The sequence below is a fragment of the Nyctereutes procyonoides genome, unplaced genomic scaffold, assembly GCF_905146905.1.
Source record: "Nyctereutes procyonoides isolate TBG_1078 unplaced genomic scaffold, NYPRO_anot_genome, whole genome shotgun sequence".
In the NCBI taxonomy this organism is placed as follows: Eukaryota; Metazoa; Chordata; class Mammalia; order Carnivora; family Canidae; genus Nyctereutes; species Nyctereutes procyonoides.
The window spans coordinates 61068150-61095118 of NW_026575140.1; the positions used below are offsets into that span (position 1 = coordinate 61068150).

At 39.6% G+C, this 26969-nt stretch overlaps 1 protein-coding gene across 2 annotated transcripts in view; it reads left to right on the forward strand.

Moving 5' to 3' along the window:
* DYNC2H1 (dynein cytoplasmic 2 heavy chain 1) overlaps window positions 1-26969 on the forward strand; it is a 341276-nt gene that overhangs the window by 194919 nt on the left and 119388 nt on the right. For both annotated transcript variants that reach the window (XM_055305872.1, XM_055305873.1), the window contains 2 exons: window positions 27-235; window positions 3210-3314. In XM_055305872.1, the coding sequence (XP_055161847.1) occupies window positions 27-235; window positions 3210-3314 (314 nt within the window). The remainder of the gene's footprint in view (window positions 1-26; window positions 236-3209; window positions 3315-26969) is intronic.

Consider the following 26969-nt stretch of genomic DNA (forward strand, 5'->3'; position numbering starts at 1 on the left):
ATAAAAGTTATGTTTTAAAATTATAGGTACTAAAGATGTGCAATGGGAATTTTTACATGGTTTACTTGAAAATGCTATTTATGGCGGACGCATAGATAACTATTTTGACCTTAGAGTTCTTCAGTCATACCTGAAACAGTTTTTTAATTCTTCAATAATTGATGTTTTAAACCAAAGGAACAAGAAGAGTGTTTTTCCATATTCTATATCTCTACCCAAATCCTGCAGCATTCTGGTAGGTATAATTCATCATTTTTAATCTATTACCAGATACATGAATCCTTTCTTAAATTGTTAAATAAATGTTTCTTTTCAAATACACAAGTAATTCTCATTCACAAATACAGATTATTATTATGCCAGTGCATGGCCTGATTCTATGAACTCTACTTAGGTGTCTTGTTCACCTTTGGAAACTTAGGAACTGATTGATAAGAGTAGGATATAGTGTGTAGGTACATCTCACAGACAAGTGTCAAGGCTGCTGTGAAGATCTGGAAGGAGAATGGGTACCAGATCCTAGTGGGAGTGAGAGGGCTCTGGTGGGTTAAAGAACTGAAAAGAATTCAAATATTTAACAAGTGTACCTTCACTTCCTTGCTTATGAATGTAAAGCAGATCTAACTATATAGGGGATACACTGTAGATGGCTTTGATGGCAACATTTTGTTGATGTGTGTTTATTTTAGCCAACTGAAACTTTTCCCCTGGAGTCATCCTATGAAAGCCTGTAGAATGCAGTCATCTTTTCCAGAAAATAGTACTAAATATAGCCCTGAGGTTTTGGTTCTAATTTATTTTACCACAAACTTATCTTTGCTTAGTGTCAAATAATGTTTTTATTACCTAGAATATTATGATCATGTATCTGTTCATGAATTACAGAGATATATATTCAGTTGTATAGGTCTCTCAGGATTGTGGATTTTTCTCTCATCCTGAGTATTTTTCAAGAAAATTCTTTTGTTTCAGTGACATAATTGTCAAAAGTCAAAGTTTAAAAACCAATATTAAATATCTTACTGAATAGATTTCCTATTATGTTAAGTATCCCATCTGTTTTATTTTTCAGTGTCTTTCATTCATTTACTCATTTATTCAGTAAGAGCCACTGACCATCTGCCCACTGGTGGCCCGGTTTCAGCCCACATGAGTGCCGTGGGCATCTCTGGGGCTGACGGGAGGGCTTCACCCAGCAGATAGAGCCATCCCATGGTTACTCTTGGTCCATTTATTTCACATAGTGCACTGACAGGTCTTCCCTCTCCATTTGAGCTTTGTTTTTTTATTTTTTAAAAGATTTTATTTATTTATTCATGAGAGAGAGAGAAAGAGAGAGGCAGAGACACAGGCAGAGGGAGAAGCAGGCTCCATGCAGGGATCCTGACGTGGGACTCGATCCCGGGTCTCCAGGATCAGGCCCTGGGATGAAGGCGGTGCTAAACTGCTGAGCCACCCAGGCTACCCTCCATTTGAGCTTTAAACTGAGAAATAAAACTATAGAAAAGTGCACGTCATAAATGTACTATGCAGTGAATTTTTATACACTGAACACATGAATGTAACCAGCACTAGGACCCAGAAATAGAACATTACCAGCCCCTGTTCCCTTCTAGTCACTGCCTCCCCCACAAATGGTGCATTGCCTGGGCTTCTAATAGCCTACATTAGCTTTTTTTTTTTTTTTTTAAAGATTGATTTATTTGAGAGAGAGCATGCACATAAGTGGGGGGGATGGGGTGAAGGCAGAGGGAGAGAGAGAGAAACTCAAGCAGACTCCTGGCTGAGCATGGAGCCCAACATATGGGGCTCAATCCCAGGCTGAGGTCATGAGCTGAGCCAAAACCAAGAATCACCCAGGCACACAAGCTGAGCCACCCAGGCGCTCCAGCCTACATTAATTTTGTGTGCTTTTTTTGAGTTTTACATAAATGGTATCATTTGGTATACATTCTCTTGCATCTAAGTGAAGACAAATCCGTGTAGCTGTCATTTAAGAAACATGTCTGTGTGTGGTTGTGGAGGGAGAGAAGATGCTAGCCAGTATACATGAGAAAAGATCTCAGCCATTTTGATGGAGAATAAGAGTTTTACATTTATAGGATGATTTATGAGAGTCAACCTTAAGCTTTCTATTTAATAGAGCTATATATAGTAGTAGGAGGCCAGAATTCCCCAGGAGGGCGAGAACCCTGGCTTGTGCTCTATGCTGCGTACTTATACATGTGTCCAGGCTTGTACCCACAGACTCACATATGTACATATGTATTTCTGCATGTGTATGTTGTGATGGCACACCTGGTTGAGCTACAGGATGGGAAGAATTAAAAAAAAAAAAACAGCATGTGTTTCCAAAATCTGACATGTTTAAAGGCCCTGGGCTTCCTGAAGTGGAACCATGGCATTGGAGGGACCTCTGGGGACAGCTGCCAAGGATGAGAAGGGAGGACAGGGCAGAAACAGCCGTTTCTCCTAGCTCAGCAGGAACAGTGTAGACACATACATAGTAACCCTTCTGCGTGACAACAACAGGCAGAACAGTTCTTATCCTGAGCCAAACTGAAGAAATCCTCTCAGTCTACACTTGAGTTTCCATCTGGAGTTCAGAGTCAGTAACTGAACTGGTGCTCACAGTGATTCTTAGGAGCAAACAATAGGATTACCAGTGTGTTTCCTTACCTCTCAGCAGTGGGCTGGAGACTCCGAGTGAAATTGCTTGATGTGAAGGAAGTGGTTGACCAAGCAATGCTTGCTCTCAGAGTATGTATATATAGGCTTCTGGGGCTTCTATAAGTTTAAGAAAATAGCTGGGATATTTACCTTGGGGTAAGCAGAGCTGTGCTCTGCAGATGAGTCTTGGGTAGGTTATAGGAAAAGTAATAATGGGGCTTTCCAGAAAATATCCCACATGATATCTTACACATAGTAGCCATGTCCACTAAAGTATTTTTGTTTTCATCCATGCAAGGGAATGTGAGGAGTTAAACTTAAAAACTACAGTATCATGTAATTTAGGGATGAAAAGTAGTAATGACTAAGAATATTTTCTGTAGATAACCAAGTATTACATAGACTTGAAGTTACATTTACCTAGAAAATATAAACATACGAGTAATAATTTAATACTTATGATACCTAATCTTTCTAATTTCAGTGGTTGTAAGTTCGATCTTTATAGAAAAGCTGTTTCTCACTTCTTTACATTTCAGGACTATCGTGCTGTCATTGAAAAGCTTCCAGAGGATGACAAACCGAGTTTCTTCGGTCTTCCTGCCAACATAGCTCGCTCATCTCAGCGCATGATTAGTTCACAGGTAACCTAAGAAAAGAAGTGCTGTGTAGAAAAAATGTTGTCACTGAGCCTGAAATGAACATGAAATTTGATCTTGATATTGCAAACCCCAAAAGTTGTTATTTAACTTTCATTTTATTTAGCATGGTAGATTCCAGCTCTACCTTAAATACATTTAAAAAGAGCCAAAGAATTCTATATTAATGCAATTATTAATAAAATAACATTGAACACAATCACTTCCTCCAAAATATATTTATTTTACCTCCTGTAGTGATTTTAAGGCAACATTTTTAAAAAGTTTTTTATTTTAATTACAGTATTTTTAACATAGAGTGCAATACTAGTTTCAGGTGTATACAGGTGTATAGTATAGTGATTCAGCACTTACCTTCATCACCCAGTGCTCATCGGGACAGGAGTGCTCCTTCATCCACGTCACCTGTTCCCCCATCCTCGCCCACCCCTCTGGTGACCAGCAGAGTTCAGAGTTTGGTTCTTGCTTTGTCCCCCCCCCCCTTTTTTTTTTGCTCATATTTGTGAAATCATATGGTATTTGTCTTTCTCTGGTTGACTTATTTCACTTAACATCATAGCCTCTAGTTCAATCTATGTCATTGCAAACGGCTGAGTTATATTCCATTGTATATAGACCACATCTTTATCCATTCATCAGTTGACAGACACTTGGGCTATTTCTATAGTTTGACTATTGTAGATATTACTGCTATAAACACTGGGGTACATGTACCTCTCTGAATCTGTATTTTTGTATCCTTTGGGTAAATACCCTGTAGTGCAATTGCTGGATCATAGGGTAGCTCTATTTTTAACTTTCTGAGAAACTTCCTTTCTGTTTTCCAGAGTGGCTGCACCAGTTTGCATTCCCACCAAAAGTGTATGAGGGTTTGCCTTTCTCCATATCTACACCAGTACCTGTTGTTTCCTGCATTGTTGATTTTAGCCATTCTGACAGCTGTGAGATGGTATCTCATTGTAGTGTTGATTTACATTTCCCTATGAGTGATGTTGAGCATCTTTTCATGTGTCTGTTGGCATCTGTTTGTCTTTAGAGAGATGTCTGTTCATGTCCTCAGACATTTCTGGCCATTTTTAATCGGATTATTTGTTTTTTTGGTGTTGACTTGTAGACATCCTTTTTAGATTTTGGATACCAATGCTTTATCAAATATGTCATTTGCAAATATCTTCTCCCATTCCATAGGCTGCCTTTTTTAGTTTTGTTGATTGTTTCCTTCATTTGCAAAAGTTTTTTATCCTAGTGAATTCCCAATAGTTAATTTTGTTTTTATTTATTTTGCCTCAGGAGACAGATCTAGAAAGATGTTGCTACAGCAAATGTCTGAGAAATTACTGCCTGTGTTCTCTTTTAGGAGTTTTATTGTTTCAGGTCTCACATTTAGGTTTTTCATGCATTTTGAGCTTATTTTTGTATCTGGTGTAAGAAAGTGGTTCAGTTTCAGTCTTCTGCATGTGGCTGTCCAGTGTTCCCAGCACCATTTGTTGAAGAGACTGTCTTTTCCCCATTGGATATTCTTCCTCCTTTTTCATGGATTAATTGGCCATGTAAGCATGGATTTATTTCTGGGCTGTCTATCCTGTTGCATTGATCTATGTATATTTTTGTGCCTGCACCACTGGCACCTCTGGGATGTCTCCTGTGAATGTTGTGGCTGAACTGCTTTGGCCTTCAGTCCAGTTGTCTGCAGTGGCTGTTTGTGCCTGTGGTGGGAGGACTTTGTGTTGTTTGTGGGCCAGTCTGGGGCCACTTTGGGCTTGTGTCGAGTCAAACCAGGAGTTTGCCAGAGATGCAGAAGAGCAGGGCACTTTCCCTGTGTTGTCCCCTGAGAAACTTTGATTAGTGAGCAGTGTCTCCAGGCTGACCCACTGTGTGCTCCCAGCCCACAGCTGGAGCTGCTGTCTGACTTGTGTGTGCACTTATCTTTCCTTCTCCCTGGGGCAGGAGTCACTGTGGAGGGGTGCTGGCCCCTGTCGGGGCTACTTGCACACTGCCAGCGTGTGGCACATCTTTGGAAGGGCTCCAGCCAAGGGCACATTGCAGTTGCAGGTTTGCAGGAGAATTTGATGGCAGGGCTTGTAATGCTAATAAGGTGCTGGTTGCTGCCTGAGGACCTAGGCCAGTGGGGCTGGAGGGGATGCACCTGCAGAAGAGCGCAGGGGCAAGTCAGGCAGTGTTAGCTAGGGGATGCAGTAGTCTCCTGGGAGAGGAGACCTGGAGGGGGGCCTGTCTGTAGGGGAATGCAGGTGTGAGGTGCACTGTGGGCAGGCTTCGAGGTCAGTTTTGTGGCTGCCCTCATGCCCTGGGGCGGCACTGTCTTTAGGCTGGGTGGTGGGGGAAGGGAATGGTGCCTGAAGCCTGCAGGTGTGGGGTCTCTGAGCCCCTGCAGACCATTCATCAAGTCCCTCTAGCTCCCCACTAGGACGCTGCCCTTCCTGTTCTCTTCCCTGTGGCCTTTGCCCTCCATCCATCTACAGAGGGTCTGCTCTGCCAGGCTCCAGGTTACTTTCCGGGGTGTTTCCCTATATAGGTGTCGCCTAATTGTATGCGTGGGGCTCCTACTCTGCCATCTTCCCCTTGAGTCTTGTAACAATTTACCATTTTATCTTTCCAAAAAATCAGATTCTAGTTTTTTTGATCTTTTCTATTATTTTAAAAAATCTGTATTTCTTTGTTTTTGCTCTGTATTATTCCTTCCTTCTACTAATGTGGGGTTTTGTTTTTTTTTTTTTTCTCTAGTCCTGTTAGGTGGAAACTTAGATTTTTCCTGTTTCTTAAGATTGGCTTGTATCTCTATAAACTTCCCTTCCAGAACTGCTTTTTGCTGCTTCCCAAACATTTCGAACCATTGTGTTTCCATTTTCATTTGTCTTCAGGTGTTTTTTTTTTCCCCCTATTGTCTTTCTTCATTGATTCATGGGTTGTTTAGTAGCAGGTGTTTAGCCTCCATGGGTTAGTGAGTTTTTTTGTTTTCTTCAGTTTTCTTAAGTGTAATTTTTATTTTCCTATCGTTTTTGTTGGGAACAGTGCTTGATATTATTTCAATCTTCTGAAACTTATTGAAACTTCTTGTGTGTCTTAACATGTAATCTGCTCTGGAGGATAACTCATGTTCACTTGAAAAGAATATAAGTTCTCTATTTTTGGAATGGCATATTCTCTTTCTATCTTGTAGGTTCCTTGAAAGCCAGTGTTTCGTGGACTTACTGTCTGGATGATCTGTGACTATAAACGGGATGTTAAGTCCTCTACTGTTATGAAATTACTGTCAGTATCTTCCTTCGTGTCTATCAGTACTTTATATATTTAGACGCTGCTGTGTTGGGTACATAAGTACATTACATGTTCTTGTTAGACTGATCCCTTTATTCTTATTTAATGCCCTTCTTCATTTCTTCTGTACAGGCTTTGTTTTAAAGTCTGTTTTGTCTGATCCAAATGTTGTTATTCTGACTTGTGTTTTCTCTTCATAGATTATGTTTCAATTCCTTCACTTCCACTTTTGTATGTGTCTTTAGGTCTTTTTTAGTCCCCATATACATGGGTCTTGTTTTTATTGTGGTTTTTAATCCATACGCTCCATCTTTTGACTGGAGCATTTAGTGCATTTTACATTGTTAGATGTGTACATATTGCCATTTTGTTGGTACAGTAGTTTCTCTGGGTGGATGTTAGTTCCAGTGGAGCCTGCCTGCAAAATGTGGTAAGACAGGAGGCCCTGGTGGGGTAAACTGGTTATGACATGGCCTGCCCCTCAGGTGTGGCCACTTGGGAGACATAGGAGAAGGGTGCCTTCCAGGATGGCAGGGTTGGGTGGGGCAAGAGGTACTGCTAGTTACTTAGCATCAGAATGGGTCCCATAGGCCAGCTGGCCAATGAGAGGGAAAGAAAGTGATGCTTGCTCCCATCTTCTCTCCCAGAGAAACCTCCTACAGGTCCCTGTGTCTCTGGCACAAGTCCTAAAATTAGGAAATCTTCGTTTATACCCTAGGCACTTTTTAAACTTCCCTTTGAAAAGGTGCTTCTTGCTGGATCTCAGGCCTAATGATCTAGTATGCTGGCCTTTGAAGAGCAGAGACCGTTTACTGTGACCCTCTTGTTCTCCTGATTTTGAGGCTCCCAGAGCCAAGCCCGCTGATTTTCAAAGCCAGATGTTTTAGGGGCTCATCTTCCCGTGCAGGTCCCTGGGCCTGGGGTTCCCAGTTTGAGGCTTGATCCCCTTCTCAGAGAGTTAGTGTCTTCATGCCTTCCCCTGATATTCCAGCTTCTGGGTGGCCATGTAGCCAGGGGTTGGTTTCCTACAGTGCCTTGTTTCCCTCCTGACCTGCTGTGTGGCCTTTTTCTATGCCTTTAGTTATGGAGGATCTGGTCTGCAGTCTCAGGCTGGAAAGTGAGTTGCATTACATGTAGCTGTTGACTTGGTATGTCTGTGAGAGAAGGGAGCTCCAGACCTTCCCACATGTTGTTACCTTCCATAAATTAATGGTTGTCTGCCCAGATCTATGAAATTATTAAAATAACCCTCAAGAAACTGTAGTTCCCATTATTTTGTGTGGTTCTAATAGGATTAATGAAGTGCCCTTCTCCTCTGTCTTTTCCACATCTCTTCTTTTCTTGCATATCAAAATTAAGCAAAGAAAGAAAATCTTGGGATCCCTGGGTGGCGCAGCGGTTTAGCGCCTGCCTTTGGCTCAGGGCGCGATCCTGGAGACCCGGGATCGAATCCCACATCGGGCTCCTGGTGCATGGAGCCTGCTTCTCCCTCTGCCTGTGTCTCTGCCTCTCTCTCTCTGTGTGACTATCATAAATAAATAAAAAATAAAAAAATAAAAAAAATCAATAAAAAAGAAAGAAAATCTTATTTTTGTGGTGAAGCTAGAGTGATGTGCCAGCAGAGCCGCTCAGACTCCTTTCCTGGGTCGGCACTTGCACGCAGAGGCCAAGGGGTGCTCTTATCATCAGATTAGATACCCTGCAGCATCAGAAATGGTTCCCTGGTGGTGGCCATACTTGAGATTGAAGGAAGGCCGTTGTAATCAATAGCGAATTAGACTCCAGGATAGAGGTGGATGGAAAGAGCATTGTTCCTCCTCTTAGAACAGCAGGAGAAGACAAACAGGACAAGTTCATGACTTTTCTTGAACCCATCTGAGAAAAGACATATGAGTACCAGCTGGCTGGAGTCTAAGGGGAGATGAGTGCCCACATTATCGTCAGTCCTGGATCATGTGACCTGGATCCCACTTTCTTGCAGGCCTCTTCTCAGTGGACCCCTACTGATGAGAGTCTTAGAAAGCTTCCTTCCTGGGGACAGCCCGGGGGAGCAGAACAAAATCCCCTTGGGAGGAGTAGGTAGCCAGGAAACTGCCTCTGTCTGCCTTTTGGGACAGAAGTGTCAATCCCCAGGGAGCAAGAGGGGGGAAGCACTATTGCCCTTAGGGTACTGTTGAAAACTCAGAGGTTTGTCTCCCAAGCAGGCAGTAGAACCAGACTTAGATGTGACATGGGTGTCCAGACTATCGGATCTAGCCCTTTATCTGCTATGTCATTAGCAAATATCTTCTCCCATTCTGTAGGTTGTTTTTTGGTTTTATAGACTGTTTCCTTTGCTCTGCAGAAGCTTTTTATCTCGATAAAGTCCCAATAGTTCATTTTTGCCATTGTTTCCCTTGCCTTTGGAGATGTGTCTAGCAAGAAGACACGAGGCCGAGGTCACAGAGATTGATGCCTGTGTTCTCCTCTAGGGTTTTGATCTATTCCTGTCTCACATTTAGATCTTTAATCATTTTGAGTTTATCTTTGTGTACGGTGTAAGAGAATGATCCAGTTTCATTTTAATGAATTGGCTGTGCAGTTTTCCCAGCACCATTTATTAAATGGTGATATTCTTTCCTGCTTTGTTGAAGATGACCATAGAATTGAGGGTCCATTTCTGGGACCTCTGTTCTGTTCCATTGATCTAGGCGTCTGTTTTTGTGCCAGTACCATACTGTCCTGATGACTACAAGTTTGTGATAGAACTTGGAGTAGTTGTGATGCCCCCAGCTTTGGTTTTCTTTTTCAACATATCTTTGGCTATTTGAGGTCTTTTCTCGTTCCATATAAATCTTAGTATTTGTTCCAGCTCTGTGAAAAGTGCTGGTGTTTTATTGATAGGGATTTTTGCTGAATGCATAGATTGCCCTGGGTAGCATAGACATTTTCACAATGTTTATTCTTCAGTCCATGAGCATGGATTGTTTTTCCATCTCTTTGTGTCTTCCTCGATTTCTTTCATAAGTGTTCTATAGTTTTTAGAGTATAGATCCTTTGACCTCTTTGGTTAGGTTTATTCCTAGGTATCTTATGATTTAGGTGCAATTGTAAATGGAATTGACTCCTTAATTTCTCTTACTTCAGTCTTGTTATTAGGATATAGAAATGCAACTGATTTCTGTGCATGGATTTGATCTCCTGCCATTTTGCTGAATTCCTGTATGAGTTTTAGCAATCTTGGGGGGAGTCTTCTCCGTTTTCCTCACAGAGTATCATGTTGTTTGTAAAGAGCAAAAGTTGGATGACTTCTTTGCCAATTTGGTTGCCTTTTAAAACTTTGTGTTGTTGATTGCTGAGGCTAGGACTTCTAGTACTGTGTTGAACAACAGTGGTGAGAGTCACCATCCGTGTCCTGTTCCTGACCTTAGAGGGAGATCTCTCAGTTTTTCTCCATTGAGAATGATATTCATGGTGGGCTTTTCATAGATGGATTTTATGATATGAGATATAATCCCTCTATAGGGCTAGAAGAGGGACACTGTGAAGAGTTCTAATCAAGAAAAGATACTGTATCTTTTTTTAAAGATTTTATTTATTTATTCATAAAAGAGAGAGAGGCAGAGACACAGGCAGAGGGAGAAGCAGGCTCCCTGTAGGGAGCATGATGCGGGACTTGATCCCAGGACCCCAAGAATCACGACTTGAGCCAAAGGCAGAAGCTCAACCATGCCACCCATGTGTCCTAAAGATGCTGTATTTTGTCAAATGCTTTTTCTGCATCTATTGAGAGGATCATATGTTCTTGTCCTTTCCTTTTTTAATGTGATCTGTCACATCGATTGACTTGTGAATATTGAACCACCCTTGCATCCTAGGAATAAATCCCACTTGGTCAGGGTGAATAATCACCACTTTTAATATACTTTTGAATCCTGTTGGCTAGTATCTTGGTGAGAGTTTTTCCATCCATGTTCATCAGGGATATTGGTCTGTGATTCTTTTTAGTGGAGTTTTTGTCTGGTTTTGGGATCAATGTAATGTTGGTCTCCTAGAATGAGTTTAGAAATTTTCCTTCAAGATTTATATTTCTATAGGATTTGTGTTTCTTTAGCTCTGAAATTTTTACTGCTTTTTCAAAATACAATATTTGGTTTATATAAAGGGCTATATTATTTACAGTTATATATATATGTATATAGATATAAATACAACTGTGATATGTCTGTGTATATATATATATATATATATATATATATATATATATATAACTGTAATATATAACTCTATATATATAACGTTAAAAGCATGAAGAGGACGCCTGGGTGGTTCAGTGGCTAAGCGTCTGCCTTTGGCTCAAGGTGTGATCCTGGAGGACCAGGATCAAGTCCCACATTGGGCTCCCTGCCTGTAGCCTGCTTCTCCCTCTGCCTATGTCTCTGCCTCTCTCTCTCTCTCTCTCTCTCTCTCTCTCTCTCATGAATAAATAAATAAAATCTTAAAAAAATAAGAGCATGAAGATATAATGAAACTCATGAATCAATAACTAAGAACCATGATATTACCAGTAACCTGAATCAATGTACATGATTATCTTGTTCCTCTCCCTTTCTGTTAAAGGGGACAACATTCTCTGTTTTAAAATAGTTTTTAAATTTATACTTTTTTAATAGTTGTACTACATGCATGCATTCACACACACACTTGTTCCTAAAAGTATATTGCTTCATTTTGCTAATTTTTGACCTCATAAAATGATGTTTTCCATGTGGTGTTCTAGGACTTGCATATCTCATTTTACATTGTTTTCTAAGATCTATTTATGATACTGGTTAAGCTGTAGTTTCATTATTACTGTTTTATAATATTTCATTATATAAGTACTTCATTGTTTCGTTATGACAAACAGTGCTACTATGTACATTTGTGTACATACATGTCTATGTCTGTGTAAGAGTGTCTCTAGGGTATGTATTTATGAATAGAATTGTGTCAGAATGTTTTTAGTGGTTGTAGTACTTTACATTTTCACCAGAAGATTGTAGTGTCTACATCCTTCAATTCCCATCAGTGGGTGGTATTTTTGAATGCCTTCATATTTGTTAATCTAATGTGTTAAAATAGTATCTCACTGTGGTTTGCATTTTTTATCACTGAGATTGAACATCCTCCTCGGCCCTTCTGGGCCATCTCTGTTAAGTGGGGGGGAAACAATGAGACAGATATGGGTACTGCACAGTGGGAGGAGGGGAAGGGCTGGTAGAAAAGAGGCCAGGAGGCAGCTGGGAGCCTGGGGGTGGGTGTGGTGAGCGCCAGGCAGTCTGGCAGCGCTGACCCACAGGATGGAGGCTGGAAGCAGAGACAGGTGCAGGACAACTGCAGGGGCTTCGGTCCTGCTCAGAAATGGTAGCATATTTGGGGAGGCAGTTCTTATTGACCAAGCTCCTTAGTTGCTGTAATTCTCCATAAAAAGAATTTCTACTAAAGTAACATACTTGTTTTTCTGTAAGAGCTATATATTTTTAAGTGCTAGCTACATACTCAGTTATTTTTTCCTAAACATGCTTTGAAGTTCCAGAACTTTATTATTTTTCAGAACCAATAGCAGTTTCATAGCAAAGTTCTTAAAAGGAGTTATGTTTATTCTTAATGATGTTTTTTTGTTGTTGTTGTGGAAGATTTGAAGATAACTTGTATAATAATTTTAGCCACATTGCACTGCATGACTGTGAGGAGTTCAGCAGCTGCGCTAATCCTGAGAAGTCAGGAAGCTTAGGATTCCTTTTTTAATTTTTTTAATTTTTTTATTTTTTTTTAAGCTTAGGATTCCTAACAAGGAACAAGGGAGCACTAAGTTCACAAATATTATAACTTGATATTTTACTTGTATATGTTACAAGGAAATAAAAATATCTTAGTTTGAAAAGTAGTGCTGAAGGGAAACAAGCATTTATCTTTGCTTTGTCAATGATATTTCATGTTGATGAAAGGAAAATTGATGAAAGAATGTTCTTTGCTGAATAACTCTAAGTAATAAATATAGAAGGAATGACAGAATTTGAGAAATCACTTGTAAAAATCCTAATAAAGCAATTGATTCATAAAATTTTTACCAAAATTTGAAAGCATTGTGTGGCAGGTTGATGGGGAAGTTTACAGGACAGGGGTCAGCGGCCACTGCCTGTGCCCCGTGATCAGTCTTCGTATCACAGGAAAGACTCGTGCAGATACTGGGTGCCTCCTGATGTGATGCCATCTCAAGGACATTTTCCAAAGACATCTTTTACAAAAGGACCTCGAACCCAGCCGAGATTTTAGAACGACTCTGTGGTTAACAGGAAACACAGGGGTAAGAGAACAAACTTAAAAACACTAGTGGAGGGCAGCCCGGGTGGCTCAGCGGTTTAGCACTGCCTTCAGCCCAGGGTGTGATCCTGGAGACCAGGGATCAAGTCTGGTAGTCAGGCTTCCTGCATGGAGCCTGCTTCTCCCTCTGCCTGTGTCTGTGCCTGCCTCTCTCTCTCTCTCTATCTATCTATCTCCCTCTGTTTCTCTCATGAATAAATAAATAAAATCTTAAAAAAAAACACTAGTGGAACCAGAATATGGGACAATTTGCAAGATAATAGACTCGGTTATATCAACATGTTAATGACAAGGAGGCTCAGACAACCTGCTCTATATTAAAGGGGCTTAAAATACATAACAACTACATGACCCTTCTGTGGATACTGATTCACACAATCTGTTTTGAACAAATGTTAAGACCATCAGGCAAATTTAAATATGCACTAGGAATTATAGGACACAAATGACTGTTTTTAGCCAGTGTTTGTACTGACCCTAACTTCTACTTTTTCACTTTCTTGGTTATTCACTGAACATTGTTCTTTAACATTGTTCTTTTAGAATTATAATTGCATACAGTATTCTATTAGTTTCATGTGTACACAACATAGTGATGTGACATTTGTGTGATTGCAAACTGATCACTACCATAAGTCTAGCTACCATCTGCTACCATACAAAATTCATATGGTGTTACTGTCTGTAGATCCCACACCATATATTACACTTATAACTATAAGTTTGTACCTCTTAATCTCCATCACCCACTTCTGTCCACACTCAGAACCCAGCAGCCACCACTCTGTTCTCTGTATCTATGAACCTGGGTTGTGTTCTGTTTTTTAGATTCCACATAGATAGGAGATCCTGCAGTATTTCTTTCTCTGTTGGACTTATCTCACTTAGCATAATGCCTTCATGGTCCATCCATGTTGACTCAGTGGCCAGCAGTGGCCATTTTTATTTATGACTAAATTATTTCACTATACACACACACACACACACACACATATACACACACATACATATATACACACACATGTAATCTCCCATATATGTATCATGATATATACATAATGTACACACAGATACACACCATATGTTTCTCTAACCATTCATCTCTCAGTGGATATTGAAGTTGGTACTGTATCTTGGCTATTGTAAATAATGCTGCAGTGAATGTAGAGATGCTGATATGTTTCTCAATCAGTGTCTCTATTTTCTCAGAATGGATACCCAGGTGTGGAATTGCTGGATCCCAAGGCAGTTCTGTTTCTCATGTTTGAGGAACCTCCATTGCATTTTCCAAAGCGCTTGTCCCAGGGTATGTTCCCTCCAGCAGTACATGACAGTTCCCCTTTCTTTACATCCACTCCAACATTCGTTATTTCTTGACTTTTTGATACGAGCAGATGTGAGATAGCTGTTGTGGTTTTGATTTGCATTTTTTTAATTTTTATTTATTTATGATAGTCACACATGGAGAGAGAAAGAGAGAGAGAGAGAGAGGCAGAGACACAGGCAGAGGGAGAAGGAGGCTCCATGCACCGGGAGCCCGACGTGGGATTCGATCCCGGGTCTCCAGGATCGCGCCCCGGGCCAAAGGCAGGCGCCAAACCGCTGTGCCACCCAGGGATCCCTTGATTTGCATTTCTTGATGATAAGTAATATTGGGCATCTTTTCATGTGGGGTCAATCATTTGTGTGTCGTCTTCGGAAAAATGTCTATTTAGGTCCTCTGCCTAATTTTAAATCAAATTCTTTGGTTTCTGATGTTGAGTTTTATGAATTCTCTCTTGGTTTTGGATGTCAACCCCTTATCATAGATGAGGGTTACAAATAACTTACCCTTTCAGTAGGTTCCTTTTCATTTTGTTGATGGTTTTCTTCATTGTGCAAAAGCTTTTTAGTTTGATGTAGTCTCATTTATTTTTGCCAGATTCAGAAAACCTCACTAAGGCCAGTGTCAAGGAGCTTACCACTTGTTTTCTGGTAGTTTCATGTTTTCGGATTTTATACTGAGGTCTTTAATCCATTTTGAGTTACTTTTTGTGTGCAGGATAAGATAGTGGTCATTCATCATTTCACTGATGTATAATTTTCCAACACCATTTACTGAGGAGGCTGCCCTCCCTCCATTCTGTATTCTCCCTCTATCATCGTAAATAATTCATCATATATGCATGCCTGTATTCCTGGCCTTGCCACTCTGTTCCACTGATCTGTAAACCCGTTCGTGCCAGTACCATTACTGATGGGTTACTACAGCTTTATGATATGGTTCCAAATCAAGGAGCATGAAACCTGCAGCTTTATCCTTCTTTTCAATATTGCTTTAGCTATTCTGGGTCATTTGTGGTTCCATACAAATTTTAGGAGTCTTTGTTCTACTTCTCTGAAAATTGCCATTGAAGGTTTTTTTTTTTTTTTACCTGAGTTTCTATTGGTGATTTTTATTTTTTTTATAAATTTATTTTTTATTGGAGTTCAATTTGCCAACATATAGAATAACACCCAGTGCTCATCTCATCAAGTGCCCCACTCAGTGCCCGTCACCCAGTCACCCCGACCCGCTGCCCACCTCTCTTTCTACCACCCCTAGTTCGTTTCCCAGAGTTAGGAGTCTCTCCTGGTCTGTCTCCCTTTCTGATATTTCCCACTCATTTCTTCTCCTTTCCCCTTTATTCCCTTTCATTATTTTTTATATTCCCCAAATGAATGAGACCATATAATGTTTGTCCTTCTCCAATTGACTTATTTCACTCAGCATACTACGTTTCATCCACGTCAAAGCAAATTGTGGGTATTTGTCATTTCATTTTTTTTTAAATTTTTATTTATTTATGATAGTCACAGAGAGAGAGAGAGAGAGAGAAAGGCAGAGGGAGAAGCAGGCTCCATGCCCCGGAGGCGGGCGTGGGATTCAATCCCGGGTCTCCAGGATCGCGCCCCGGGCCAAAGTCAGGCACCGCTGCGCCACCCAGGGATTCCGTATTTGTCATTTCTAATGGCTGAGTAATATTCCATTGTATACATAGGCCACATCTTTATCCATTCATCTTTCGATGGACACCGAGGCTCCTTCCACAGTTTGGCTATTGTGGACATTGCTGCTATAAACATCAGGGTGCAGGTGTCCCGGCGTGTCACTGCATCTGTAAATCCCCAGCAGTGCAATTGCTGGGTCGTAGGGCAGATCTATTTTTAACTCTCTGAGGAACCTCCACACAGTTTTCCAGAGTGGCTGCACCAGTTCACATTCCCACCAACAGTGCAAGAGGGTTACCCTTTCTCCACATCCTCTCCAACATTTGTGGTTTCCGGCCTTGCTAATTTTCCCCATTCTCACTGGTGTGAGGTGGGATCTCATTGTGGTTTGGATTTGTATTTCCCTGATGGCAAGTGATGTGGAGCTGTTTCTCATGTGCTTGTTGGCCATGTCTATGTCTTCCTCTGTGAGATTTCTGTTCATGTCTTTTGCCCATAACATGATTGGATTGTTTATTTCTTTGCTGTTGAGTTTAATAAGTTCTTTATGGATCTTGGAAACTAGCCCTTTATCTGATAGGTCATTTGCAAATATCTTCTCCCATTCTGTAGGTTGTCTTTTAGTTTTGTTGACTGTACCCTTTGTTGTGCAAAAGCTTCTTATCTTGATGAAGTCCCAATAGTTCATTTTTGCTTTTGTTTCTTTTGCCTTCATAGATGTATCTTGCAAGAAGTTACTGTGGCCAAGTTCAAAAAGGGTGTTGCCTGTGTTCTCCTCTAGGATTTTGATGGAATCTTGTCTCTCATTTAGATCTTTCATCCATTTTGAGTTTATCTTTGTGTATGGTGAAAGAGAGTGGTCTAGTTTCATTCTTCTGCATGTGGATGTCCAATTTTCCCAGCACCATTTATTGAAGAGACTGTCTTTTTTCCAGTGGATAGTCTTTCCTCCTTTGTCGAATGTTAGTTGACCATAGAGTTGAGGGTCCACTACTGGGTTCTCTATTCTGTTCCATTGATCTATGTGTCTGTTTTTGTGCCAGCACCACATTGTCTTGATGACCACAGCTTTGTAGTACAACCTGAAATCTGGCATTGTTATGCCCCCAGTTCTGGTTTTCTCTTTTAATGTTCCCCTGGCTATTCGGGGTCTTTTCTGATTCCACAGAAATCTTAAGATGATTTGTTCCAACTCTCTGAAGGAAGTGCATGGTATTTTGATAGGGATTGCATTAAACGTGTAAATTGCCCTGGGTAACATTGACATTTTCGCAGTATTAATTCTTCCAATCCGTGAGCTTGGAATATTTTTCCATCTCTTTGTGTCTTCCTCAATTTCTTTCAGAAGTGTTCTGTAGTTTTTAGGGTATAGATCCTTTACCTCTTTGGTTAGGTTTATTCTTAGGTATCTTTGCTTTTGGGTGCCATTGTAAATGGGATTGACTCCTTAATTTCTCTTTCTTCAGTCTCATTGTTAGTGTATAGAAATGCCACTGACTTCTGGGTATTGATTTTGTATCCTGCCACACTGCTAAATTGCTATGAGTTCTAGCAAAAGCAATCCTGAGGGGGATATACATCGCAATACAAGCATCCATCCAAAAACTGGAAAGAACTCAAATACAAAAGCTAATCTTGCACCTAAAGGAGCTAGAGAAAAAACAGCATATAGATCCTACACCCAGCAGAAGAAGAGAGTTAATAATGATTCGAGCAGAACTCAATGATATAGAGACCAGAAGAACTGTGGAACAGATCAACAAAACTAGGAGTTGGTTCTTTGAAAGAATTAATAAGATAGATAATCATTAGCCAGCCTTATTAAAAAGAAGAGAGAAAAGACTCAAATTAATAAAATCATGAATGGGAAAGGAGAGATCACTACCAACACCAAGGAAATACAAACGATTTTAAAAACCTATTATGAGCAGCTATATGCCAATAAATTGGGCAATCAAGAAGAAATGGCCGCATTTCTGGAAAACCACAAACTACCAAAACTGGAACAGGAAGAAATAGAAAACCTGAACAGCCCAATAACCAGGGAAGAAATTAAAGCAGTCATCAAAAACCTCCCAAGACAAAAGTCCAGGGCCAGATAGCTTCCCAGGGGAATTCTATCAAACGTTTAAAGAGGAAACCGTACCTATCTACAAAGCTGTTTGGAAAGATAGAAAGGGATGGAATACTTCCAAACTCGTTCTATGAGGCCAGCATCACCTTAATTCCAAAACCAGACAAAAACCCCACCAAAAAGGAGAATTATAGACCAAAATCCGTGATGAACATAGATGCAAAAATTCTCAACAAGATACTAGCCAATAGGATCCAACAATACATTAAGAAGATTATTCACCAAGGGGATTTATCCCCGGGACACAAGGCTGGTTCAACATTGTAAAACAATCAATGTGATTCATCATATCAGCAAGAGAAAAAACAAGGACCATATGATCCTCTCAATAGATGCAGAGAAAGCATTTGGCAAAATACAGCATCCATTCCTGATCAAAACTCTTCAGAGTGTAGGGATAGAGGGAACTTTCCTCGACATCTTAAAAGCCATCTACGAAAAGCCCACAGCAAATATCCTTCTCAATGGGGAAACACTGGGAGCCTTTCCCCTAAGATCAGGAACAAGACAGGGATGTCCACTCTCACCACTGCTATTCAACATAGTACTGGAAGTCTTAGCCTCAGCAATCAGACAACAAAAAGAAATAAAAGGCATTCAAATTGGCAAAGAAGAAGTCAAACTCTCCCTCTTTGCAGATGACATGATACTCTACATAAAAAACCAAAAGACTCCACCCAAGATTGAAGTTTTTAATAGAGATTGCATTCAATCTTTAGATTGTTTTGGGTGGTGTGGACATTTTAACAATATTTGTTAGAAAATGTCTTTCCATTTCCTTGTGTCATCTTCAGTTCTTTTCATCAGTTCCATTTTCTGTGAATAGTATTTCATCTCCTTAATTTACTTACTTTTAGGTATTCTTTTGGTTTCAATTATAATCTCTCTCTCTCTGATGTTGCATTATTGTGTATAGAAGCACTTCAGATTTATGCATATTGATAACTGCATTATGCTACTTTATTGAACTCCTGTAGCAGATATAACAGATTTTTTTGTTGGTAGTTCTCTAGTTTTCCACATATAGTGTCATGTCATCATCAAATAGTGACACTTTTACTACTTTCTGATTTGGATACATTTTTTTTTTCCTAATTCTGTGGCTAGGTCTTCCTTCCAATGCTGTGTTGAATAAAAGTGGTAAGAGGGAAAATGAAACTTTGTCTTGGTTCTGTTCTCAGGGGAAAAGCTTTCATTTTTTCATCATCAAGTGTGATGTTAGCTGTAGGGCTGTCATATATGGGCTTTATTATGTTGACATATGTTTCCTTTATATCCATTCTTGTGAAAGCTTTTTTTTAAATCAGATATAGATGTTGAATTTTACCAAATACTACTTCTACATCTATTGAGATGATCATAGGATTTTTAACCTTCATTTAGTGAAGTGATGTACCACATTGATTTGCAGATGTTGAATCATTATTGCATTCCTTGGATAATCCCCACTTTATCATGATTTCTCATCTTTTTAATGTATTATTGGATTTGGTTTGTTAATATTTTTATTGAAGATTTTTACATCTATGTTTTATTAGTGATATTGACCTGTAATTTTTTTGTAGCATTCTTATCTGCTTTTAGTATCATGGTAAAGCTGGCTTCACAAAGTGTGTTAAAAGCCTTCACTTCAGTTTTTTTGGAAGGATTTGAGAACGATAATTATTAAATCCTCTTTGAATGCTACCTACAGATTTTTCCTTTGAGATTATTATTCTCATGTTTTTTGTTACTAATTAGTGTCATCTTTTTTTCAGTTTAAAGAAAATTTTTAACCTTTATTGTATGGCTAATTTAATGATGAACTTCTTAGTTTGTGCTATCTAGGAAACTCCTCTCCTGTCATTCAGCTCTTAAGAATAACCTTTCTGGACAGATTAGTCTTGGTTGGAAGTTTATTTTCCTTTCAGCACTCCGTGTATGTCATGCCACTCTCATCTGCCCATGAGGTTTCTACAGAAAAGTTGCGATACCCTTTTAGCTGCAAGGTTTCCCTTCTATGTGACCGGTTGTTTCTCTCACTGCTTTTAGGGTTCTCTCTTTATCCTTGACTATTACCATTTTGATTATAGTATGTGTTGGTGTAGATATCTTTGGTTTCATCTTATTTGGAACTCACTGGCTTTCCTGGACCTGGACATCTGTTTCCTTGCCCAGATTAGGGAAGTTTTCATCTATTTTTTTCAAATAAGTTTTTGCCTCTTTATCTCTCTCTTCTGCTTTTGAGAACCCTATAATACATATGTGCATTTTTCTGTTTGATGTTGGCCTCTAGATCCTTTAAGATATATTCACTTCTTTTAATTCTTTTTCTTTTTGTTGCTCTGTCTGGGAGCATTCTATTGCTTTGTCTTCCAGCTCAATGATCTGTTCTTTTACTTTATCCAGTCAGCTGTTAAATCTCTGTAGTATATTTTTAGTGCAATTATTATATTCTTCGTCTCTGTGACTTGACTTGGATTTGGTACTTTCATATATATATATATATGAATATATATAATATATTTTTTAAGATTCCATTTGCACATTTTCTATCATATATATTTCTATCATATATATATCATAATATATATATTTATTTATTTATTTATTTATTTATTTATTTATTTATTTATTTATTTATCTCTTTGTTGATGTTCTCATTGTGTTCATCCTTTTCCAGAGTTCAGTGTCACCCTTATGACCATTACTTTGAACTCTTTATCACCTATAGACTAGCTTTGTTTCATTAAGGTCTTTTTCTGAAGTTTTGTCTTGTTCTTTCATTTGGAACATATTTCTCAGATTTCTCAGTGTACTAATTTTAGCTGATTGTGTGTTTTTCTCTGTACTAGGTAAAACAGCTTCCTCTCCCATTCTTTTTTTTTTTAATTTTTATTTATTTATGATAGTCACACAGAGAGAGAGAGAGGCAGAGACACAGGCAGAGGGAGAAGCAGGCTCCATGCACCGGGAGCCTTGATGTGGGATTCAATCCCGGGTCTCCAGGATTGTGCCCTGGGCCAAAGGCAGGCGCCAAACCGCTGCGCCACCCAGGGATCCCCTTCCTCTCCCATTCTTAAAGGAGTAGTCTGATGTAGGAGATGATTCATGGGTCCCAAGTGCATGGTACCCTGTGGGCACCATGGCCTGTGCTCTAGTGGAATTTGTGGGCTTCATGCACTTCTCAACCGTGTTGGAGCCTGGCTGCAGTGTGATGGGGATGGGACACTTGCCCAACTATTGATCAGCCAAGGCCAAGGGGTGGGTGGGGAGTAACAAGGGAAGCATGTTCTCCCAGCTGCTGTGATGTGGGTGTCTTGGGGATGGAATGGTGGGGAGCTTGCCTGGCTGTTGGATATGTGACCCTCATACCTGGGGCAGGCCACTCATCCTGTCACTGTTGTGCAGCTGCAGCACAGTGGGGTGGGGCCTAGCAGGTTAGAGAATGATTGCCAGGATCACACCTGTTGAGTGCAAGCATTAGCAAGGTAGGATGAGATTGCAAAAATGATACCTACCATGGCTTCTATCCCTGGTAAGAGTCCCAACAGGTTTCTGTCTTTCCAGTAGTCAATTTAAGATTAGTAAGCCAGTATCCTTCACCAGTGGTCTAGTTAACTTTCCAAAATGCTGATTTTGTACTTGGTCTAGGAGAATGAGTATATGTGCGAGTTCTTTAAGAGCAGGTCCCCTGTTCCATGTAGTTCTGTTTCTCCTGCCCATACTCTTCATTGCTTTTCAAAGCCCAACATTATCAGGGCTGTGTCCTTGCCACAAAAACCCAAGGGTTGGGGGGCCTGATGGGTAGGGCAAAGCCCTGATTTGTCTGCAGAAATTTCCAGATTATTGAGAATCCTTCTGACTGTGGTTTATCATTCTGGGGTGGGATTTTTAGCAAGGGCATGTCTGCCTCTGCCACCTATCTCAATGCAGCTCTCTTAACCATTTTGAGAGGCACTCTTCATCAGGTGTTCATGACTTTTTCCAAGGAAATTATTCCATATATAGCCATAGATCTGTTGTATCTATGGGGCAAGGTGAGTTCTGGATTTTCCTATACTGCCATCTTGAAATAGTCGCTTCTAAAGTTGTTTTAGTAAAAATCTTTTCAGTTTTTACAGCTTTAGTGAAGTTAGTTGACATTCAATGAACTGCACATATTTAGATTGTATGATTTGATAAAGCTTTACATATGTACGCACCTGTTAGTTTCACATCAAGGTAGTGAACATTTCTATCACCCCCAGAAGTTTTCTGTAACACTGTAATCTCTTCTTCCTACCCCATGCAACTACTCATCTCTTTTGTCATTGCAGATTAGTATGCGTTTTCTAGAGTTTTTATAAAAGGATTATACAATTAAGTACTGTCCTCTGGATTGTCAGTCAACATAATTACTATAAGAGTTGGTCTATTGTGTGTATCAGGAGATTATTCCATTTTCTTGTTGAATAGTAATCCACTGTGTGGCTATACCACCATTTGCTTACTCGTTTGCTCACTGAAGGACATTTATATTGTTTCCAGTTTGAGGCTTTACTGAAATTAAGCAGCTGTGGCCATTTGCACATTTTCTATCTTTGTATGAGCATGTTTTGTTTCTCTTGGTCTGGTACTTAGGAGTATAATGGGTGGATGATACAACAGGTACATATTTTTTAATTAACTCTCAAACTGTTTTTCAAATGTATATAATAAATTGAAAGAAGCAGATAAAAGTATTAGAAGACATGAAGTCTTATATATTTGTGTGTATGGATGTGTATATATAAGAATGTATTTAACCAAAGTTATATATGAAACTATGTATTACTCATAATTTAATGTTCAGCCTCTTACCTCAGTATTTGAAACTGGTATATTTGCTACTCCTACTGAAATTTAAACATCCTTTGATGATAGGGAGATTCATTCTTATTTTGCTTAAATTGCATGAGTGAGATCTCCTGAGATTTTAATTTTAGGCTTTTAATATATTGCTTTGAAAAATGATGTTAGTTCTTAACATGCGGGAGTGGACGGTGCATTTCACTTTTGATCTTGAGTGAAATATCATCTCACAGATTACAGCTTGATTTTGTGTGTGAGAGGCATAAATATTTTTTTAAAGATTTTATTTATTTACTTATGAGAAACAGAGAGGAGAGAGAGAGAGGTGGAGACACAGACAGAAGGAGAAGCAGGCTCCATGCAGGGAGCCTGACATGGGACTCCATCTTGGTTCTCCAGGATCACGCCCTGGGCTGAAGGTGCCACTAGACCGCTGAGCCACCGGGGCTGAGAGAGAGAGGCATAAATATTTTTATTGAAAGACATGAGAGATGTAGAAGAGGTTTCTCCCTCCCCTTTGGAAACATAAAGATAAACTTTTGGATATTCTATATCCCACTTTTACATGTTAGTATATTGCTTCCTTTATGTGGTGTGTGGGAAGATGAATATGGTTTGTTACATCCTGGTACATTAGATAACACCAGGAAGCACATTGTTCTGGTGGGAGCGTGAAGATGGTTTAGGGGTAGGGCTCCTAAGTGACTGTTGAAAAAGGACATGATATTTGAGCTGAAGTTAAAAAATAATATTATCTAATGAAGTTTTTTAAGATTTTACTTATTTGAGAGAGAGTTGGGAGGGGAGGGGCAGAGAGAGAGAGAGAGAGAGAGAGAGAGAGAGAATCTCAAGCAGACTCCACACCCAATGCAGAGCCCATCACGGAGCTCGATCTCACAACCCTGAGATCATGACCTGAGCCCAAATCAAGAGTCAGATGCTTAACCGAGTAAGCCACCAAGGAGCCCTTCTTTTTATTTCAAATATACACAAATACAAAAATATATAGCATGAATATAATATATATGAAAATATAAGTTAACTTCGTGTTTTGGTAAATTATTATATTGCCTGAGAAAATGATTCAACTTTTTTTTCCTTTGCATTCTTCATTCATTTAACTGCCTTTCCTTGTTTTCTTGGGATAGCTAGACCGTTGTGTGAAATGTTGAATAAAAGTAATGATAGTCAACATTCTTATCTTGCTCTGATTTTGAAGGGATTTTAAAGGCCTTTTAACATTTGATTAGTGATTTTAATATTTGCCACATTTTGTAGTTAGCATTTATAAGGTTGCATTAGTCTGCTTGGGCTATTGTAACAAAACAGATCTTTCCTGACTTACAATGGGGTTATATCTCAATGAACCCATCATAAATTGAAAATATTGTAAGTGGAAATGCATTTAATACACCTAATCTCCTAAACCTTGTAACTTACCTTGCTGACCTTACATGTGCTCACAACACTTATATGAACCTACAGTTGGGCAAGATCGTTTAACACAAAGCCAAGTTTATAATAAAGTGTGGAATATGTCACATAATTATTGAATACTATAATGAATGTGCAAAACATAATGGTTGTAAGTGCTTCAGTTGTTTACCTTGGTACATGCAGGGCTGCCACTCAGCATCATGAGGGAGTGTGGATGTGTACCCGTAGCCAGGGAAAGACCAGAATTTGATAAGTGGTTTCTACTTTTGCAACACTGCAAAGTTGAAACATGTGAAGTTGAGCTGTTATAAGCTTGGGGCCACCCGTACCACAGACTGGATGGCTTGAACAACAGACTTATTTTTCCATAGCCATGGAGATTGGGAGTCTGAGATCCAGGGGGCCAGTGTGTTCAGTTTCTGGTGAGGACTTTCCTTCCAGCTTTGTAGGTGGGAGGTGGACACATGTGGGTTTTCCTCCTGTGTATCTGCAGACAGGCTGAGGGCATGTAAGAGCTCTCCGAGGTATCTTCCCTTCCTCCCTCTGAGGCCTTGCTCCCAATACGGTCATGTTGGGGATGAGCTTCACTGTGAATTCTAGGGGGTTGCAGACATTCCATTCATAACACAGATTAAAGAAATTATCTGTAATTCTTGATGATTCACTTAGTCCTTGCTGCACAGCAAACCACCCAAAATTGTGACTTGAAACAGTGATATGACTTATTTTATTTTATTGTTTTATAATTCTGAGGATTATTTCTTTTTGTTTTCATCTTTGGTTTCAAACATGAGGCTGCCTTCAGTTGGAGAGTTGAGGGGGCCAACGGGCCCCTAGATGGCCTTGGTCATGTGTGCGGATGACGCTGGCTATTGGCTGTGGTGACTTGTTCTCAGCAGAAGCTCACATGCTGTTCTAGGTTCCAAGGGCAGGAATGGCTAATTCTCATAGAGTGTAAGCTTTGACAGTTGCACATCACTATAGCACGTTCTTTTAGGCAATGCATGTCACCAGATGAGCCTAGCTTCGAAGTGGTGGAGAAACAGATATATCATGGTTGAGAGGAGAGCAGTACTGCATTGCAAAGGGAGGTGCTTATAGGAAGGCATAATTTATGGAAGGCTTTTGTAACAGTCTTACACATCTTTCCTAGTTTTGCTGGGTAGTTTGTCAAAAATGTATTGGTGAATTTCACTGACCATGTTTTTTCCCAGCATTAAGGTTATTATATATTTTTTCTCTAATCTGTTTATGTGGTGAATTATATTTCCTATGTGTAAACCACACATTCAAAATTATCATGTATATCGTTTTTAGAGGTTGATTGATATTTATTTGTGTCTGTGGTCAGGAGTAAGACTGATCTCTGAATGTCTCTTATTTCTGTAATAATGTTTTTACTTGCCTCTGTTACTTGATTTGAGGAATGCTGCCTAGTTTTCTAGCCCCTGAAGGGTAGTATATGATTTGAATTGCTGTTTGAGGAATGTTAGAACATTTATGTGAACAGTTCGTATCTAGGGTTTGCTTTAAGATGGTATTTTTAACTTACTTAATTTTTTAAACTATAGCCCCAATATAGTTTGGTTATTTTTTTTTCTCGAGACTCTGTTATTAGTTTATATATTCCTCAGAATTTCTGTTAACCAAATTTGTAACGTCTTATCACATGGAACTATTAAAAACAAACTCATGATGTTCTTAGTCTCACCCAGTCTAGTCAGAAATCTCATAGTTTTATTAGTCTTTTCAGTAAACTGACTTGAAGTTTTTTATTTGCTGTTTTGTATCAGTTTTTTTAACTATTTCTTTTTTTTAGATTGTATTTATTTGAGAGAGAGAGAGAGAAAGAGCAGGAACAGGGGAAGGAGCAGGGGCAGAGGGAGAAGCAGACTCTACCTGCTGAATGTGTGTAGGACTCGATTCCAAGACCCCAGGATCATGACCTGAGCTGAAGGCAGAGAGGCTTCACTGAATGAACCACCCAGATGCCCTCTTTTTTTCTTTTTTTAAAGATTTATTTATTTACTTATTTGAGAGAGCGAGGGAGAGAGTGAACACACGTGTGCAAGCATGAGTGAGGGAGGGGCAGCAGAAGGGGGACTCTTTCTCCATCAGGCTCCACGCCCAGTGCAGAGTCAGAGGTGACATTTGAGATCATGATCTGAGCAGAAAACAGTCGGTTGTTTAAGTGACTGAGCCACCCAGGCACCTACAAATTTTTTTCTCCTATTTACTTCCACCTACATTCCCAACTTTGTAATTTAAGTTTTAAACACTGCTTCTTTTTGAACATAGTGTTTACTGCTCTAATTTTCCTGCAGAATCTCATTCACTCCAGTTTCATGGTTTTGATATATAGATTTTTCACAATCATGATGTTTCCAGGAGATCACAGTGTCACCCTGAAGCCATGGCGGGCCAAAGCATGTGTCTCTGGTCTTTTCCTATGGATTTCCAGACCCTAACTTTGGAATTATGAACCTTACCATTGCACTCAAATGAGTGTCATTTTACAAAATCACCGAACGATATTCTTCACACGTGTCAAGGGTATGAAAATCTTCCCTTGACTCTCACTGTTTTGGGTGATACTATGGATAAATAACAATTAAATATAATGTAATAGTCTCTGGAAACAGAAAAATGACATACGTGGGAAAACT